General features: G+C 32.8%; 5 protein-coding genes and 1 long non-coding RNA gene across 9 annotated transcripts; 2 read left to right on the top strand and 4 right to left on the bottom strand.

Annotated features, from left to right (window-relative positions):
* The first annotated feature begins 19 nt into the window (after positions 1–19).
* On the top strand, positions 20–2,183 carry LOC117161127 (uncharacterized). 2 transcript variants are annotated; one of them, XM_076625548.1, is made up of 3 exons: positions 20–439; positions 783–1,643; positions 1,714–2,183. In XM_076625548.1, the coding sequence occupies exons 2-3, from the start codon at positions 792–794 to the stop codon at positions 2,068–2,070; spliced, it is 1,209 nt and encodes a 402-aa protein (XP_076481663.1). In that variant the 5' UTR covers positions 20–439; positions 783–791; the 3' UTR covers positions 2,071–2,183. The 2 variants fall into 2 exon arrangements, with proteins under 2 accessions (XP_076481663.1, XP_033198296.1); XM_033342405.2 differs by lacking the exon at positions 20–439 and having other exon boundaries at positions 777–1,643.
* LOC117161134 (uncharacterized) lies at positions 458–5,193 on the bottom strand. 2 transcript variants are annotated; one of them, XR_013060387.1, is made up of 10 exons: positions 4,121–4,667; positions 3,796–4,029; positions 3,506–3,735; positions 3,271–3,436; positions 2,972–3,214; positions 2,831–2,912; positions 2,519–2,767; positions 1,387–2,438; positions 810–1,320; positions 458–726 (listed from the first exon to the last, which is right to left on the bottom strand). XR_013060387.1 is itself a non-coding variant. In XM_033342432.2 (10 exons), the coding sequence occupies exons 1-10, from the start codon at positions 4,732–4,734 to the stop codon at positions 2,230–2,232; spliced, it is 1,878 nt and encodes a 625-aa protein (XP_033198323.1). In that variant the 5' UTR covers positions 4,735–5,193; the 3' UTR covers positions 2,177–2,229. The 2 variants fall into 2 exon arrangements, 1 of the variants encoding a protein (XP_033198323.1); XM_033342432.2 differs by lacking the exons at positions 458–726; positions 810–1,320 and having other exon boundaries at positions 2,177–2,438; positions 4,121–4,255; positions 4,328–4,460; positions 4,538–5,193.
* A 151-nt stretch (positions 5,194–5,344) lies between these two features.
* Positions 5,345–9,859, bottom strand: Pink1 (PTEN-induced putative kinase 1). The gene is made up of 7 exons (XM_033342398.2): positions 9,522–9,859; positions 8,244–8,524; positions 7,634–8,166; positions 7,357–7,479; positions 6,847–7,261; positions 6,451–6,549; positions 5,345–6,378 (listed from the first exon to the last, which is right to left on the bottom strand). Exons 1-7 carry the CDS (start codon positions 9,655–9,657, stop codon positions 6,124–6,126), a joined length of 1,842 nt encoding a protein of 613 aa, XP_033198289.1. The 5' UTR covers positions 9,658–9,859; the 3' UTR covers positions 5,345–6,123.
* A 475-nt stretch (positions 9,860–10,334) lies between these two features.
* LOC117161126 (uncharacterized) lies at positions 10,335–12,719 on the bottom strand. Its single transcript, XM_033342404.2, has 7 exons — positions 12,582–12,719; positions 12,391–12,502; positions 12,207–12,332; positions 11,959–12,132; positions 11,401–11,654; positions 11,047–11,269; positions 10,335–10,839 (listed from the first exon to the last, which is right to left on the bottom strand). The coding sequence occupies exons 2-7, from the start codon at positions 12,488–12,490 to the stop codon at positions 10,475–10,477; spliced, it is 1,242 nt and encodes a 413-aa protein (XP_033198295.1). The 5' UTR covers positions 12,491–12,502; positions 12,582–12,719; the 3' UTR covers positions 10,335–10,474.
* Positions 12,341–16,639, top strand: LOC143303761 (uncharacterized). 2 transcript variants are annotated; one of them, XR_013060391.1, is made up of 3 exons: positions 12,341–12,477; positions 12,561–12,810; positions 16,500–16,639. It is a non-coding gene; the product is annotated as an uncharacterized LOC143303761 (long non-coding RNA). The 2 variants fall into 2 exon arrangements; XR_013060390.1 differs by lacking the exon at positions 16,500–16,639 and adding an exon at positions 13,113–13,252.
* LOC117161124 (Poly(A) binding protein interacting protein 1) lies at positions 12,925–16,635 on the bottom strand. The gene is made up of 8 exons (XM_033342400.2): positions 16,485–16,635; positions 16,259–16,383; positions 15,916–16,176; positions 15,638–15,832; positions 15,462–15,571; positions 15,169–15,397; positions 14,745–15,073; positions 12,925–14,136 (listed from the first exon to the last, which is right to left on the bottom strand). Exons 1-8 carry the CDS (start codon positions 16,633–16,635, stop codon positions 14,013–14,015), a joined length of 1,524 nt encoding a protein of 507 aa, XP_033198291.1. The 3' UTR covers positions 12,925–14,012.
* Positions 16,640–17,797: the final 1,158 nt, after the last annotated feature.

Below are 17,797 nucleotides of genomic sequence, written 5' to 3'. Positions count from 1 at the left end.
TTTTTATTATATTTTAATAATAGTATAGAGGGTTTAGAACTTAATTTACTCTGTTATTATGCTGTACAAAATTATCAGAATTACAATAATTATAAGAAATAACTCAAATGAATGTAAAAAAAGAAAAGATACTTCTGTTAACTGGGACGATTTCGAGTAAAGCATGTGTAGATTCAGCAAAATAAAGCGCAGTTGCGTTTACGCTAACTGACCCACATTCACTACAATTTGCAGTCTTGCGAATAATTTTACGAATTATGCTTTTGCAAATTATGCGAAACGAGTGCTTTAAAAAAAAAGGCGGTTCATTACGAAATGCGTGTAATTACGTTTACAATCTGATAAATAAATTAGAGTTATCATATTTATTTAACTTAAATAATATATTGACATCTGCTAACTAATATTATTTAAATGTCGTAAGGAGACCCGCTAAAAGGTATTCATATGTAAAGTATTTTTATGTGAATCCAATTAATTTATTATAAATTTTATACACATTTGAGCATCAATAGAAAACTTAATTTTAAATCTAATTCCACTATATAAGATATATATGTAAATATATATTAATGAAAATTTAATATTCAATTTATTTCTTTACATTGAAAAAGGTCATGTCCAAATTTTTACGAAACATATAGCGAAAAAATTCCCAGTCAGCACTCAACAATATCATACGTTCGTCGCGATGACCTCAAATAGAATTCACGCGACATGGGATCCCTATAAAAATGAAATTCGATTGAACGAGCCTCAATCGAAGTTTCTAAATTATGAAGGAAACAACAATGAAGTTCAACACGTGCCTCTTGTTCGTTTTGGTGGGTGTCACTTTAATCCACGCCGGACCAGCACGCAAGGCCATTGAGAAGAAATCACTGGCAGAAGATACGAAGATAGAGACCACCAAGGAAGACCTGAAAATTGAAGAAAATGATGAAGAGAAGGGTAGGACGAAGAAAGCTGCATTCTGTCTACAAATAGATCCAACATCACCGCAGATTGCTTTGAGCGATAATCTTGTTCAGAATATTCCACTGACGGTGCAGGCTCAGTCCGTTCCTCAGCCATTCCAAGCTCTGAACTTCATTCAACCTGCTCCTCAAAATTTACCTCAAGCGAATATAGTCGTTCCTCAACAAATGATCCAGCCAACTTTCCAATCTCTACCTCAAGTGGTCCTTCCTCAGCCAATGATCCAACCGATTCACACTGTACAAATTGTTCAACCTTCTTCTCAACCGTGTTCTGCAAGCCAGTCTACCCAACAGACTGAAGTCCCCCAGACAGTTCCAAAGCCAGAACCAACTCCATCACCTGAAATAGAAGTTGAAACTGTCACAGAGAAGTCAAAACCTATGCGTATTGAGAAGTATCCACAACCTTTACCAGTACCCCAGGAAACTTTCACTGTGGTGCCTTACGTCCCTACATATCAAGAACAGTTGATGTTTATCTCTGAACCTGAACATGCCACTTATGTTCAAGTTCCTTACACTCATCTCCATGGACCACTGACTGAGTGTACTTGTCAGAATATTGAACCAATGGCTATGAACATGATGCCAATGCCTATCATGCCCTATACATCAACGTTTCAACATAGATCATCTTTAATGATGCCTCATATTCATGGAAGTGTAAGTGGTAAATAGCAAACAATGAAATGATCGTTTAATATGATAATTAATATGTGTTAATTGATTACAGGATGTAAAAACAGCACCACAAGGTAAAACAAGAACTGTTATCAACATGGTTCCACCTTATGGTTACGATCATCATCTTCACGGAGCTCTAAACTTTAGAGGAATACACCATATGCATCCAGAGACTTCTCTAGCAAGGAAACACAATCTTCTTGGCAGTCCAGTTGCTTCTGAAACACATGATCTGCTACAGATCAATAAAACACCCCGTGAAGCTGATTCCAGTCACTTGTCACCAGAAAAGGAAGCAGAGACCAAGCAGGAAGAAGGCAAAGCTATGTTGATTGACGGTCGACGCAATGCAAGAAGTAGCAAAGAGGACACAAAGAAGCAGGAAAAGCAAATAATTAGAACTTAAAACATTTATACAAGATGTAAACAAATTCATTGTATTTTTTATTTTTATATCTTTCAAATCTTCAATCTATATGTGTGAAAGTATATAATTAATAAAATGGACTTTTAAAATCAGATAGTTTTTGTTCTTATACCTTTGTAGACAATTATTTATTTTTATTTAAACATTTGAACAGTAAACTAATGAAGAAGTTTTGGTACAAACATTTTTGCACATACTGTTTAGGTAAATAAAGTCATCTCTAGGTATAATAACTAAGTCCTTTGAAGGGGATTTTTGCAAATATTTCTGTAATACTGATGTGCTTAGCTGCATCCATGAACATTTGCATAAAGTAGTATTTTTTGTGCTTTTTCTTCCGTTTGGATCTAATTTCAAACAAAAGATCATTATGAATTATATACCACCTTAGTGATATACATAATGTAAATTTGTTATTTCATATTACCAATAAGTTTAAAATCTTCTTCTAAGATATCATTATTAATATTAAACCACCTTGAGATATCTTTCTTGGTCATAGAATTTACTCGTTTTAAGATATGTTCAATATTCTTCATAGGATCAGAAGGAGATACAATTCTATTTAAAACTGATTTATTTATAGACCAGTCACTACTTTCATCTCCCTTACACTTACAACAAGTGCAAGTATCTGGATGGTCAGCTCCTTTACATTGTTTATCGTAATAGGGAACTAAAAAAATTCTTAATCAAATCGTTTCTCATTAAAGAAAACAGAAAACAGTTATTTGATTACCCTCGCATTTGAAGCAATAACAACATTTACAGTCTCTTGCATGATCTGTGCCTAGTGCTGTAGAAGTGAAGGTTACAGCCGACTAAAACAGAGTAGTTTTTAATAAATTTATCATAAAAAATAATTATAAGAAAATCGTACATGTTGCAATTTAAATTCAGTTGCAATCGAATATGTATATTTATAATATTTTCTAATAGAACGTCTTGTTGGAGGAATAGTCCTTGGTGGTTGTGAAGAAAGATGATAGGGAACATCATGATAGTCTTTTTTGCAACAATCTTCTTCATATCTTGCAAAATACCACCAAAGATCCACTTTATATGGTCTGACATCTATATTTTTCTGATCCAACACTTGAGATATCAACATTCGTTTAACTATCTATAAATGATTATGACATATAAATTATTCTGACCATTACATACTTTTACAAGTACCTTTGCAGCTTGATGACCAATGCAATTGCCAAATACCCTTAACTGTCTCAACAAAGGAGTTTTCTTCAGCGTGTATAAGATATTCACTATTCCATCATCAGTAATTTTATTATGTGAAATATCGAGAAACAGAAGTTTCGAAAAAGGAATAGCACAACTCAAACTCCTAAAGATAACTACAATTAAAAGAAATACTTATTCTTGGAAAAAAACTTTTCTGTAGTTAAATAAATACCTTGCACCATGATCAGTTATGATATTCTTACACAAAATTAGGGTTTTTAAGGCTGGTCTCTTTGTCAACCATGCAGAGATATGATCAATACCATGATCACCGATATTGTTACAGCCTAAATCCAACAAATGCAATGAATCATTGTGTTTTGCATTGGACATCATGATTTCAATATTATGGCAACTAAAGTTGTATTTTTGTAAATGTAATGCTCTCAGGGTAGTATTATACTGTAAAAAAAATCTTGATTAAAATAAGAAAATTTAAGAAAGCTAGAAATATTAAATTACTTTAAGCATGTGACCAATGACATCTGCAAAATGAGCAGAATCAAAATAATACATGCACCCCGGATTTGGTCCACTGATGTCTAAACTTTTTAAAGTTTCATTAGAGACTTCTTGGTCTGAGCTCAAAACCATCATGAAATATATTAAATCAGAAGCTGTCTGATTTACATCTGCAATATTTAAACTGCACATATGTTTATTTTCTAATAAAAAGAGTGCTATATTTTTTGTATTCTGTAAGAATTAATTAATTGAATTTTGATTAATAAATTGGAATCGTAAAATATTCATATATTTATTTATTTACATAAAAAATATCTTTTACCTGGTCAACAAATTTATTTCCTCTCAAATTAAGATTTCTAAGTTCTAAATTCTTTGCACATTCAAGCATGTAATCAATTCCATAGTTGGCAATATTATTATTTTGAACATCCAATTCTTGAATATTTTTATATAACTGATAGTAAGAATTGTGTTCAGAATACATATATTAATAATAATTCTTTTTTTAAAAGATATTTAACCTTACAAGAAGATGATCAAGCAAATTTATGAAACCAGTATCTGAGATATTATTGCTGGCCAAATTAAGATGAGTGATATCTTGATTTTCCTTCAAAAAAATTAATAAAACCGGGATGTCTATGTCTTGAAGATGTCTCCTACAATTGTATAGAAAATATGAAATTTAATTGGATAATTAGGAAAAATTTAAATGATAATTTCTATTTTTACTAACCCAAGTTTCTCATATACAAGAGGTCCACGCATATTAAGTATTTTCTCTGTACTGCAAATTGTTTTGCAGAAGCATTTGAAGAAACATAATGAGATTTGATGAAAATAAGGAGGTTTTACACTCTCCAATACATTAAATACATTAACTTTTCCACAATCTGTGCACGAGAGTGGACACTGATATTTATTGAATTTCATGATTCAATTCTAATACCTACTAATTTTTCAGAGAAAAGTTTCTTAAAAATTACGTTTACATATATATAGTAAAGATGGTAGTTGAAATGTTTATACTTCAGGTGAAGCCATTCATTGTGTTCCTATTCGTAAAAAATTTTGCAACAAGTCATCACATTATAATTTGTAAAAAATGACAGATGATTTTTTTCTCAAGAAAAAGAATGAATCAGAAATTGTTCCACTAGATGAAATGTTCAGGGGTAAATATAAAAAAATACAATATTTTTTGAGCTCAGTATCCATATCAAAATAAAACATAACAATTACGATATGGATATTTATTTTATAATTAGCATATTGTGAAATGGACCAAATTTCTTTTGAGCAAAACGTTGATCTATTACCATTATCACAAAGTGACAAATGGTTAATTTCTGCTCGTATACTCGATATGGTTACGTTAACGAATACAGACACTGGTCTTGCCTTTTTCAAATTTCGCAAAAGGGCTCTGACCTTTGAAGAATACTTATCATATTTAAAAATCTTGGCGGAATCTAAAAACTTAGACTTTGAAGAAATGAAATATAAAATGCAGATATGCGGGAAGCCCAAAAAAGCTACTTAATTACATCTACAAATACTAAATACAAGCTTTATTCTTTAACAATGGTTTACAGTATTGAAATTTGCACACATCATCTGTAAAATTAAGTCTGTCTGAATTATTATCTTGTAATGAATTGATTTGTTGAAAATATTTATAAAAAACAATATTTTTATCTTGATATTTGATTTCTCTCGTTGCTTCATTTTGCACGAGACTTTCGAACTCAAAAAGCAATGTCTTGTTTGATTTATAAAACCCATTTAAAAATTATCATGTGTCAATACAGTCGTAGTATCCCACAGTGAGCGTTAAAAGAATTATTTAGAACACAGAGCAAATTACTTTTGAGTTGAAAGATTGCCCTCTATGCACGTTAAACAATAAGTTCTTTTATCGATTTATTTATTTCTGACAAATAAGATGAATACAATAAAATTGCCAAAAATAAATAAGTTTTACAATACTTTCTAATATCGTTTAATTACAAGGCACGTCAATCACACAAAAATCACCATATCTTCTCGATAACATCCGATGGTCTTTTTTTTACAGCGAAATAATCTATACAATCACAAATATGACTCTTTCGTGCCTCTTACAGTATCAAAAATAAATTAATATAAGGAAAGACAACTGAGGAACGTATTAACGATAATATATGATAAAATCAAATATATAAAATTATTTCAGTGATTTTCATTTCAACCGATAAATAACAGAACAGTTGTGTCCTTCGATATGCAGGCGTTAAAATACTTCTTTCTTATTATTTTTCATTCTCTTCGCGGAAAAGTATATTATACATTCTGCTGTATCCATTTTAAAGCAGTTCTAATGTTGCCAAGCGTTACTCTACCAAGGAAACTAGCGATTAATTGATATTCCGGCATGGTACGTCTTCCACAAGATTTTGTGGAAAATGATCTATTATAAGAATTCTGTTTTCTGTCTTCCTGGACATTCTCATTTTCCAGTACTTCTGGTAGTTGTAACATGGAATTTCGCCCTTCGCAAAGTACTTTTGTAGTTAAGCACAGAAGCCATTGCATAATCTACAAAAAATATAAAAATATAATGGAGTTCATATAAATTTAAAAATTAATTTAGAAATGTAAAAATAATACTTCATTAGTTGATGGCAATTTCCATTCGCTCCTAAACCATGTGCTCGGTGCCCATAAGTGCAATTGTACTATGGTTGCTGCAGTTTCCGCGTCGAGTCTCTGAAATACAAATATTGCTAAAAATATCGTATATATACTTCAAAAGTAACATGGCTCAAACAGATTTTTCAAGAAAAGTGAGAAAATATCTAGAAGTTTACAAAAAATATTATATTATATATAAATATTAAACTATATAACATTATTCAGCTAAACGCGGACTTTAGGAAACAATGAGTAAATATTAGTTTGTAATCTTCCTTCCATGGTTTTGATATTTATTTAACACAGGACTGAATTATTTTGAGTAATGACACACTTTTAAAATACATATGCAATATATTCAGTTGTAAATACCTTATATAAGCTCCTCGACAATAAATTCTTAATGAGTGCAGAAATAATAGTTGGCATATGGTTAGGCAGAGGTTGCAGATCTGTCTCTTTATAATTGTGATTTTTAAGAGAAGTCCCTTCCATGTCGCTATGGAACGGATTTTTCATACCAAATATTTCATATGCTATGGTCCCAACTGTCCAAAGATCAGCTTTTGTGTAATTGATACTGGTAAATGGACCAGGTTCTGCTGTAATTACTTCCGGCGCCATTAGAGCTGCATTCCCGCCTTTGTCGATATCATGAGTGTTGTAAGGCAGGTACAACCCATGACGTTTATCCGCTAGGCAACATCCAAAATCTGTGATTACCAAAGATGGGCAATTCTCTGCTTCTTCTGACAAGTCTAACAGAATATTATCACTCTTCAGGTCACTGCATTTTTAGAACAAAAATGGTATATATGAAACATGATATAATCTGAAACATAATACAACGACATTCTGATCAAACAAACAATATTAGTTTACCGGTGTGCAATGCCATGTACATTCAAATGAGTTACACCCTCCAGTAATTGAGCCAGCAGTAGTATTGATTCCCTCATATTCAAGTTGTGATTGCTCAAATATTGTTTCAACGTAGTGTCATATCTGCAATTGAAAAAAAAGGAACAGTTAAATTATCTGAGATTCTAATCCTGAGAGAATTATCTGAGATTCTAATTTTATGAAAATTATGTAACATTTTAATTTTGAGAATCATGCGAGAGAGAATCGAAAAGTTATTTCTTGGAATATCAGAAACCTTTTCATTAGCAGAAATAGGCTCATGTTTCTTCCAGATCCCTGAGGGTTGATGCGTGCGGGTAATGCATCCGGATACATTCTCCAAGAACCAGGTAACACTGGTACTCTATCAGCAAAGACATAATACATCGCTACGACATTTGGATGCGGAGGCAGCTTGGTTTTCCTCTCGACCATTTTCATTTCCCAGTCAGCTAATTCCTCGTTTTGTAAATATTTTCTGGCTGGTACAGTTTCCCGATACATGGACCTCAGAATAGACAACGCATTCGATTCGGTATCATAATTGAACATCATTTTTAATGCCAATGGAAATGAAGTTATATCTTTTGTTTTATCGTCGATGTTTATCTGGTTTTCAGTACTTGGAGAATCGTTAAATCTTGCCGAGTAAACAACCGCGGAGCATCCTTTCGCGATTGCAGGGCCAATTATAAAGTCTTTTAAACTAACAACTTTCTCTTTGTTTTCGATTGTTTCATAATTTTTGTCATTTTGTGGCGTGTTCCATTGCAATTTTGATACAGATTCCTATAAATATTTTTAATATGTAAAGTTTTTCTTAAGTTTTCTTCATCAAATGAACATAAAAATAAACTGTTATTTACCCGAATTTCCCAGCAGACTCCTTCCAATTCATCTTCTTTTGTTAATATTCCAGTGCCAGATGCCAATGACACACCAACCAAAGCAAAAAAAGGAGCTGAGTCTCCACCAAAGACCAATCTACTAGCAGCTCTTCTACGCAAGTCAGCAGCTAAACTATTAGTGACTCGCTTCAAGATGTTATCTACAAAGATTCGTCGAGCATGGGCCCCCAAATAACCAAGGTGTTTTCCTGTGCTGGACACATTGCTATTACCCTGGGGCAACCAGCCCTGGGACTTGCCTATTTTAAAATTGACAAAGGTAAAGCTTTAACTTTTCTATATACATTCCAAAATTTTGATATTTCATCTATTTCATCTATACAACCTAATCCCACAATGACACACTGTTCTTTTGGACTATAATACAATTTGCCAAAATTTTCTTTTTCTAATTCATGTTCTTTTTTAGGATACAAATTTAGTTCATATCTTCATATCGAATTTACCTAAGTTAATCCATAGTTAGTCAATATAAAAATTTTGTATACAACAGAGACAATCATAGAAAATAAATAATTATTTAGGGGATTCAACAGCCAATCATTGTAAGTCAGTCTTCCATAAAAAATAATTTGCATCTTGTAAATGTCTTTATAGCACCAAAACTTTTAATTAACAATTATAATAACTATATAATAAAAATTATAATAACTAAATTAGAAAATGTATTATGATGATTAAATTGAACTGGATCGAAAGTTTCTATAACGACAGGATATAAATGAAAATCTGACTTACACTGATTGACTTCTAAATTATCCATTTATTTATTTACACAGAAAAATTTTCTAAAAAGCTCTAGTATGTGGATAAGTTTTAAACCTTCCTGAGGTCATGTATATGCTCAGAAACAACAGTAATTCTATATAGATGAAACAATACCACTACCCAAAAGATGGCAGAAGATTATTGAATAGAATAGTGCATATTTGGTTTAATTATATTATTGCAAGATATTAAAATACAGTTTATAACTCATACTAGAAAGTATTTAAGACTTATCCGTCAAACCAATACATGTATATGATGGTTAAATAACCTCAAAGCTGGAAATATACTGAAACGTAATTAACATAACTTCTAATATGAAATACAATATACATATACAAAGATACCTAAATTGTCAAAAAAATATGTTGAATCAATCAACAGTTTCTGTTTTGGTTACTAACTGTGTCAAGGTCCTTTGACAACAGTCGACCATCCTGCAGGAATAAATTTCTCGAAGGAACTCACCTACTTGCACAACGTGTATCTTGTCGTGATAGTTCCTTTGATGGAAATTAGAGTAGAAGCACTCGGTATTTCTGAATGAATGCAGTAGAGCCCGACCATTTTGTACGAAACGATGGACTGCTGTCCGAATCGACATCTCTCCGCGCTTTTGGGCCGAGAGAGCCCAGCGGGCTAGCTCCCAAGAAAAGTAAACCTTCACCACCGAAGGCAGACTCGTTGTTATTAATTTGATCCTTTTTTAAAGATCCTCGATTAACTGCGTAGACAAGAATTGAACAATTTCAGCAAAATCACCCCTTTCCCCTGCCGCTGTCGCTTTCGCACTGCGCTGCCGAACTCTATCGGAGTGTCACAGAACACGTAATTACGAAACCGTAAACAGCCATATGTCATAAGAAAGAGCATAAATTAAAATAAAAATAAAAAATAAATGTTGAAAAGGAATTTAATATATTTGTAATTTTTATATGTAAATGCAGAAATATTTGCAGTCTAGCAATAATCTGTATATTTATTTAGTAAATATAGAATTTTTACGTACACTTAAATATTTGCAGAAATATTTGTAGTTTAGTAGTAATCGATGCGTTTATTTTTAAGATAAATTGTATTTGAAGAACGTTATGCGATTTGTACAGTTATCTGATTTTGGATCTGATAACGTGCGGAAGAAACGCATTAAATGTGTTCATTATGTGCATGGTGCAAGTTCAATTTAGAATTACTCACACTTCAATTTTATCTAAGCCAATGATATAATTGTATTTCCTCCAATAGGAAAAATAAATTGCGATTGAAGAACGGTGAACTTGATAAACTGCTTTGATCATGTTTATTTCATATAGTCAATTATGTACATTTTTAGTTTAACTAATTAATGACATTAATGAATATATACTCTCTTCAAACTTAACCCTGTAATAACACTATACAGGAAATATCCGTGAAATGAATTAATGATATCTATAAGCCCTGCCATAATTGTATACCGCTCTACTATCAATTGGATTGCAAGTGAAAAGAGCATCTCCACGAGTCCCATCCGGGCAAGTACACACCGCGATATGCCGCCTGGGTGTGCAAGTAGCTGATGGTCCACACTCTTTCCCAGTGCAAGGATTTTGGCAAGAGTAGTCAATGCACGCCTTATTATCTGGACATTCGCTGTCAGTGAAGCATTCTCCACGTTGACAACTAGTTAGAGCGTTCCCTATATATCCTGAGGGACACGTGCATATTGGTCTTTCCTTCCCAGTGTTGTCATGGCCAGGAGTACATATTGCATTGGTTCCACAAGGATTAGGTTCGCACAGATCTCCTATGGATATTAATAAATTTAATCATGTATCAATTCATATACATTTGCTAAATTTGCTTCAATAAATTTGCAATTCATATAAATTTGTTTCAAAAAGTTGAAGTAAACCTTGAAAAGTTTGAGTTTAAATATTTTTAGTTTGGTAGTGGAGATCTGAGATATTAACCTTGATTTTTTGGAACACTGTACACGATTAAGTTTACTTACGTGCTTCGAATAATCTACAGCTAACGAAAGGATTGCCAGTCATGTGTTTTGGGCAACTACAAACTGGAGTTATGCCTCGCACATTGCAATCTGCATTCACACCACATACTCCGTCACAAGGGTTCACGCATTTCTGATTTAGACAAGCTGGTTTGTTCCCTGAACACTCTAAGTGCGTGGTACATTCCGGACGACAGGCTACGAACGCATTTCCCAACCAGTTCTACAATTTTGCAAAAAAAGTAGTGTTACAAATGACAAAAATTCTAATTGTAAATATAAATCTTTCTTAATTTTCGTTATACATTGATCATTGAATAAAAAATAATCTGAAATTTGTCGAACAATACTCACAGTTGGACAACTACACATGGCTTGATGATTAATAACGTGACATTCCGCATTCTCACCGCATTGGCATGGATTTTCACATCTGAAATTAGACGAGCAGGCAAGATGATTCGGGCATTCACTGTCACTTTCGCACTCGTGGCGGCAACCAGTTAAAGGAGATCCTCTATAACCCGGAAGGCAACTGCAAACAGGAACCTCATTCACTACCTCGCATTTGGTATTAGCTCCACAAGGACTCGGCTTGCAGGCAGCCTCTAAAAAAGTTTCATTAATATTTAAGTCACACTTGTCTCGAAGGATATTCTGTTTCATGTATACCAAATACTGAGTGACGCAAAAGTAGGATTAATCTAAAATTTAAAACTTCTACAAAACAATTACTAACCGATATTCTCGAAAAAAATATTTTTTACATTACAGTCGCTTGTAGACATACAAGTTTTCCATCAATATTAATTTCTTTTTAAATCTTTAAACTTATATTTCATAACTTTTGTGATGTTTATAGTAGGAGTATAGTTTTATATGCATAGAAACATATACGAAAGTATTACTTACGAGGGTCAGCTGCACGGCAAGAAGTGAAAGGGTCTCCCATGTGCCCCGTAGGACAATAACACGTTGGAATGTGATTTTTGGTTTTGCATAACGCGTTCACGCCACACAGACCATCGCAGGCATCTATACATCTGTTATTAGTACATACTCTGCTTCCAATGCAATCCTCATTAACTAGAAATTAGGTACATAATTAAAAATCTTTTTTAATATACTTAAACATTCAAATCTTTTATATAGACACTCACTTAAACATTCCACCCTGGTACAGCGAGAAAGAGGGTCCCCCATGTGCAAATTCATACAAGAACAAACTGGTCTGCCTTCGCTAACAGTACATCTTGCATTAACTCCACAAGTATACGTTTCACAGCCTAAAAAATATTAAGATACTTTAACGAAACAATCTATAAATTATTTAGCTTGACTTACCAATATTGTCAGGTGACAATATCTTGGAATGATAATATCCACCGTTAGTGATTGCGAATAGCGAAAGAAGAAGTAAAACTGCGGTCTGTAAGTATTTCATTTTTTTAGTAGCCTGAAAAAGACATTTTCATTAAATTTTCAAAACTATGATGAATTCATTTAATTCATAGGTATAGTTAAAAAAATATTACCTCGAACGAAGAGTGACCGTGTTTGAAGACCGAACCAGGTGAAGTAACAGGTTCTCAGTGAATGTGGAGATAAGCGTGAGTTTGAATACGAGGAAAACCCCACCTCCTACAACCTTCAGTCCCAGTTTGAATTTTGCCTACGCGTGCCCCTGACGATCCTTCGATGGGTCTCGCCTACGCTAGACCACTTCCAATGTAAATTACTTCAGAAGATCATCTTTTTCTTCGAGTAAGCAAAGAAACACTCCGAAAAATATTATCTCAAGTTCATCCAACATAATCGGGAGCTATTTACTTTGCTAATTAACGAGGTGCAAAAAAAACAATCAGCAATGACTCCATCTTTATCCTAATAAAAATGACATATTTCCTTTTTATTTTTATTGGTACATGATATATCTCGTTACAAAATTTTCTTCTAATCAAATATAAATATATCGATCGTATAAATTAATAAATAACATCCTAACAAATTGCGGTAGAGTTCGATGCTTTAATTACATAATAAATCAACTATTCTTTTTTTAATAGATCGACTTTCATTGGTCGGAATGTAGACCCAATGACGGGATAAATATATTCGAAAAAAGCACCGTGTTACAGATTAAATACAGAGAGCGTGAGTAATCGTATTGCAAGTCTACTGTTCGATGGGCAATCATCCTTTCGCGCCAAAAATGGACCTGCCAGTGTCGCTGGTTCCACGTGCACATTACGATCATCGACGCAAAGGTCGTTATATGCGTAATCGTTTTAAAAAATCAGATTAAAAAATCGAACTCTCAAAGGTCGTCGAATTAAAAATCACTCGTAAGTTATAAAACTGTATTATGCAAACAAGGAAAGACTATAAACATATCTGCCCAATTATGATACCTGCAAGAAAATTAGTTAGATACCAAAATTCTCTTAATAATGATCGTAATAGACTCTCAAAATGATGAAGACAATGATTAATATTTTATCTTATTTGTTTGGCTGATTTATTACAATAATTTAAATAACTTAATAATAAACTTGTATATCATAGACAAATAGATTATACCGTCTTTCGTCCTAGGAACAAACTTTTGCAATATTCATTGCTAAATTTAAGAAACTGTGTGCACGATTATAAATGTGATACATGAGTTTAAAAAAAAGAAAACAATTTATTATAGATGTCTGCGCGAAAAATTATAATTGAAACGATATGGTTTCCTAGAGTATATTCGTAAATAAAAACTCGAAACCTAACTCGAAATCTATCCGATGATCTATTGTACAAATGAAAAAAAAGCTTCCGGCATACCATTCGATTTAGTCTGCGCTTCGTTTTACATTATAAAAATTTTCGGACGAAATTTAGGAAACCACCCTCATAGTACCAACTATGAGACGAAATTACACAATAATGACTTATAGTAGGTAACCATCATCGTGTGTCCCCGATTATTTTTTTGTCTGATTTTTAATCTGCTTCGGAAGATTCTTCAGAAACTCTTCGTATGCTGCATCCATGTCGTCGTCCTCCGACATCCATGGTTCTTCACCTTCATATCCCTGTTCCGATATGCTGTAAAAGTATTCATACAGTAAGGGACAAAAGTATTCGTCAGTCGGAATATAGAAATAAAATGAACAATATTTTTTACATTACTAAATATATTCAAATATTATCAATAATGCCAATATTTGTGTACATTTATTATACAATTTACAATTTATCATATAATTCAATTATTTATAAATGTCTATTATAATATACAATTGCATATGTTTGGATATATTTAATTATATAGAAAATATAAATCTTTTTATTTCTATATTCCAACTGTGGGAATACTTGTGTCTTTCACTGCATATATAAAGTGACTGTGAATCTGTATCTATGTGTGTGTATTGAAACAAAACTTGAATTACAGGCAGCTACAAGTCACATAACTAAATTAAGAGCATTAGATTGTAATTAATTCATCATGGTAAATTAATACACCATGGAATATATAAAAAGTTTAAATTAACTCCATAACAGAAGAAATAGTATGTCAGAGTTACAAGATAAAACAATCACTCCAGCGACCTAACCAGAGAATTGTATGCAGTAGTAAATTTACCTAGAAAACTACACAATACTGCTAAAGAAAATATATATATAACATTTGATTAATTATATGTACATACATGTGGTCTTCTATGTTCATTGTGCTATCGGCAACTTCTTCTAAGAATTTATTTTCCTCCGGGGTTAATAGCTTGCCGTCAGGACCGTATAAAACTGGTTCATCGATGGCCTGGTTGGGATCTAATGGCTCTATTGATTCTACTGTCGTGGAATTATCAGAACTCTGACCCCAGTTTCCGTTTCTCAATTCGTGGACACTATGTACCATATGTCCTATGTGTGAATCCACTCTACCTTCCGTTACAATTTCCGTTAAAGCTCGCATCATGTTCTCCATCTCTTTGCGTCGACATTCAACTTTATCCTTTTCTAAAGTTTGTCCTGCCAACTGTAAACCATATTGGAAAAATTAACACAATGAATTCAAGAAAATTCTTGGATTCTAGATTTCTTACACATGTTTCTTTTTCACATGTTATATACCTTAAGCGCTTGGCAGATGTTCTTGACAGAATTCGGCGCGGGATTTTTTAATATAATAATAATAAACTGAATTAATAAGTTTCCTAAAGTAAACGCAGAAGCGTGATCCATTTGAGTAACCAATTCAGCTAGAAGTAATATCAACCCATGACACTTCTTCTGTTCTTCCTCTGTGTGATTCTCCTTCTGCTGCCAGTTGGAAGCTTGACTGTCTGTTTCACTTTTACACCTATTGCCAACTTGCACTTATTAAATCGAAAATTTAAATACTTCATTAGCATTTAATAACTCACAAAGTATACAAAGTCCATCTGAAAGACGTCTGTTCTATGGGAGTCAAACTATTGTCCAAAGAGGCGCAAAGTCGAGCACCACTGTACCGGAAATTACCCTCATTTATAGACTAGAAATAATTTCATGCATCAATACAACTTTCTTTTCAATTAATGAAAAAAGAACAAGAATATACCTGTTGAATTATTATCTTCATAATTTCTTGAAATTGACTAGGAATTAGTAAATAAGGCCTAAGATTATTTATGAGCGGTGGCACGATCAAAGTGAAATGCCCTGGATTTAATATCAACGAATGTATAACACTCATTAAATTCTGTGTTATGTTTGCAAATTCAATTAAATAATTATCGTCTTCTATATTCGAGTCCTATTAATAAACAATAAATAAATTAAATTAAATTAATTATTTGACTTCTATTAATTTTCGTAACATATTTTCAAAGTATGAACCTGATGTTTGTCTCTGTAATCTCCTGAACCATCATCAAAACGACCATAATCTTGCATATTTGGTCGCTGATCCTGCTCCTGCTGTTGATGTTGTAAAAGGTTATCAAACTGTTGAACTTGCTCTGCTTGCTGATAATGTCGAGAAGTATCATAATTATACGCAGGATTTTGCTGCATTTGTGCGTGGAGAGGTATTTCACGTGCCATTTGTAACCTATCTTGAACTGAGTGTTTATGTATATATATCTGTTGTTGATGACGCTGTACCATCAAACAAATACAAACATTTTTCACAGTTACTCCAATCAAATAACCAATGTAACCAATAGAAAATAAACACTACCTGCTTAACGGGATATGACTTTGGAACAAACTCAGCTGCATGAACTGACAATGTAGAGTTTTGGATAATATCATCGAAAGACTTATCCAATTTGCCCTGTTCCATGCTTCTTGATTCTACTGACCCTATAGTTAAAAAGCCACAACCGTAAAGCAATAAAGTACAAAGAAATCCAGCATAAATAGCACGACAACTTTGAAGAAGTCTTCTCATAAATCATAGCAACCTGTTTGCATTCCAGATGTAGCATGATGGGGTCTCCTTAAAATGGGGATATCCTGAGGGCTGGAAGTCCACGGACCCCTACCACGACCACGTCCGGTTCCACGTCGTTCTACGTCCCCGTCTCCACTTCCATCACCTGCCAAAGAATTCATGCTTTCCCCGGCTAAAATTTTCTTGACTATGTGGTCACTTTGAGGTTATATTAAACGACGACGATGGCACCGTACGGTGTGGGGAACCGTACCCGTAGTAAGATTCGAGACGCACACTTGGTGGTCGTGCGTATTTTACCACATAAGTTCAGTAATTCCGCTGAGTCCGTTAGGTCCGTTATTCACAATAAAACGCGTGCCGCCTCATAAACAGAACATCAAAAGTCGGCCTAACAAATTTATCCACAGCAAATCCCTCTTGTAATCGACTACGATCGATGGTAAACGCGAGAAGTTGGTTAATATCTCACCATCCGCTCTTCAAATTGGAACTATGTACTAACCAAACGTGAGGAATAAAATATGAAAAAAAAAGAGGAATTTGATAAAAAGAAAAATCTTTGTACTCCTTTTATATATAATTTCTTATCTTTAATAAAATTCGAGTTATATTTAGTCTCATTAAATCACTTGTGATAGAATATTTTTGAACGATATTTAGAGAATAAATCGTGTAATAGGTCTGACAAATAACAATTTCACGAAAAAGGAGCGAAATTCGCCCTAAATAATTCTTCGAATTTGATAGGAAAAAAAGGAATTATTTTTAGTATCGTTAATTAATTAATCAATTTGATAGAGTAAAATTATGAGTATCGAGTATAATGAGTGCCATCCTTTGGATATTTTATATACTTTTTTATATCATATACATTTTGTGCTTCTGGCAATTTTTAATTTACTGTAAATGTATAAATGTACGTAGTGTACTTTATGCAAATTTAAATTTTTATGAACATGAAAAAGGAAATAGAACCTTAGAAAAGATTTGTTTTACTCGCTGAATATTAGAACAAATACTCTACTTCAGATATTTTATATATTTTTTGTATATTATATGCGTTTTGTGCATGTTCGCAGTTTTGAATTTCCTATAAATGTATAAGAATCCATAATCTAGTTTATGCAAATTAAAATTTTTAGAAACACAACTAAAGAAGTAGAACCTAAGAAGAGATTTGTTCCCCTCTGTAAACATTATAACAAATGCCATGCTCTAAATATTTTATACATTTTTTTACATTTCTCATAAATGCATAAAAATACGTAGACATCTTTCAAAAAATCTCACATTTGGTATGCCACAGATATAGTTTAGAAA

Source organism: Bombus vancouverensis, chromosome 16 (assembly GCF_051014615.1).
Source record: "Bombus vancouverensis nearcticus chromosome 16, iyBomVanc1_principal, whole genome shotgun sequence".
Taxonomy (NCBI): Eukaryota; Metazoa; Arthropoda; class Insecta; order Hymenoptera; family Apidae; genus Bombus; species Bombus vancouverensis.
Note: the sequence above shows the minus strand (reverse complement) of the source record. Positions and strands in the feature narration are given on the sequence as shown.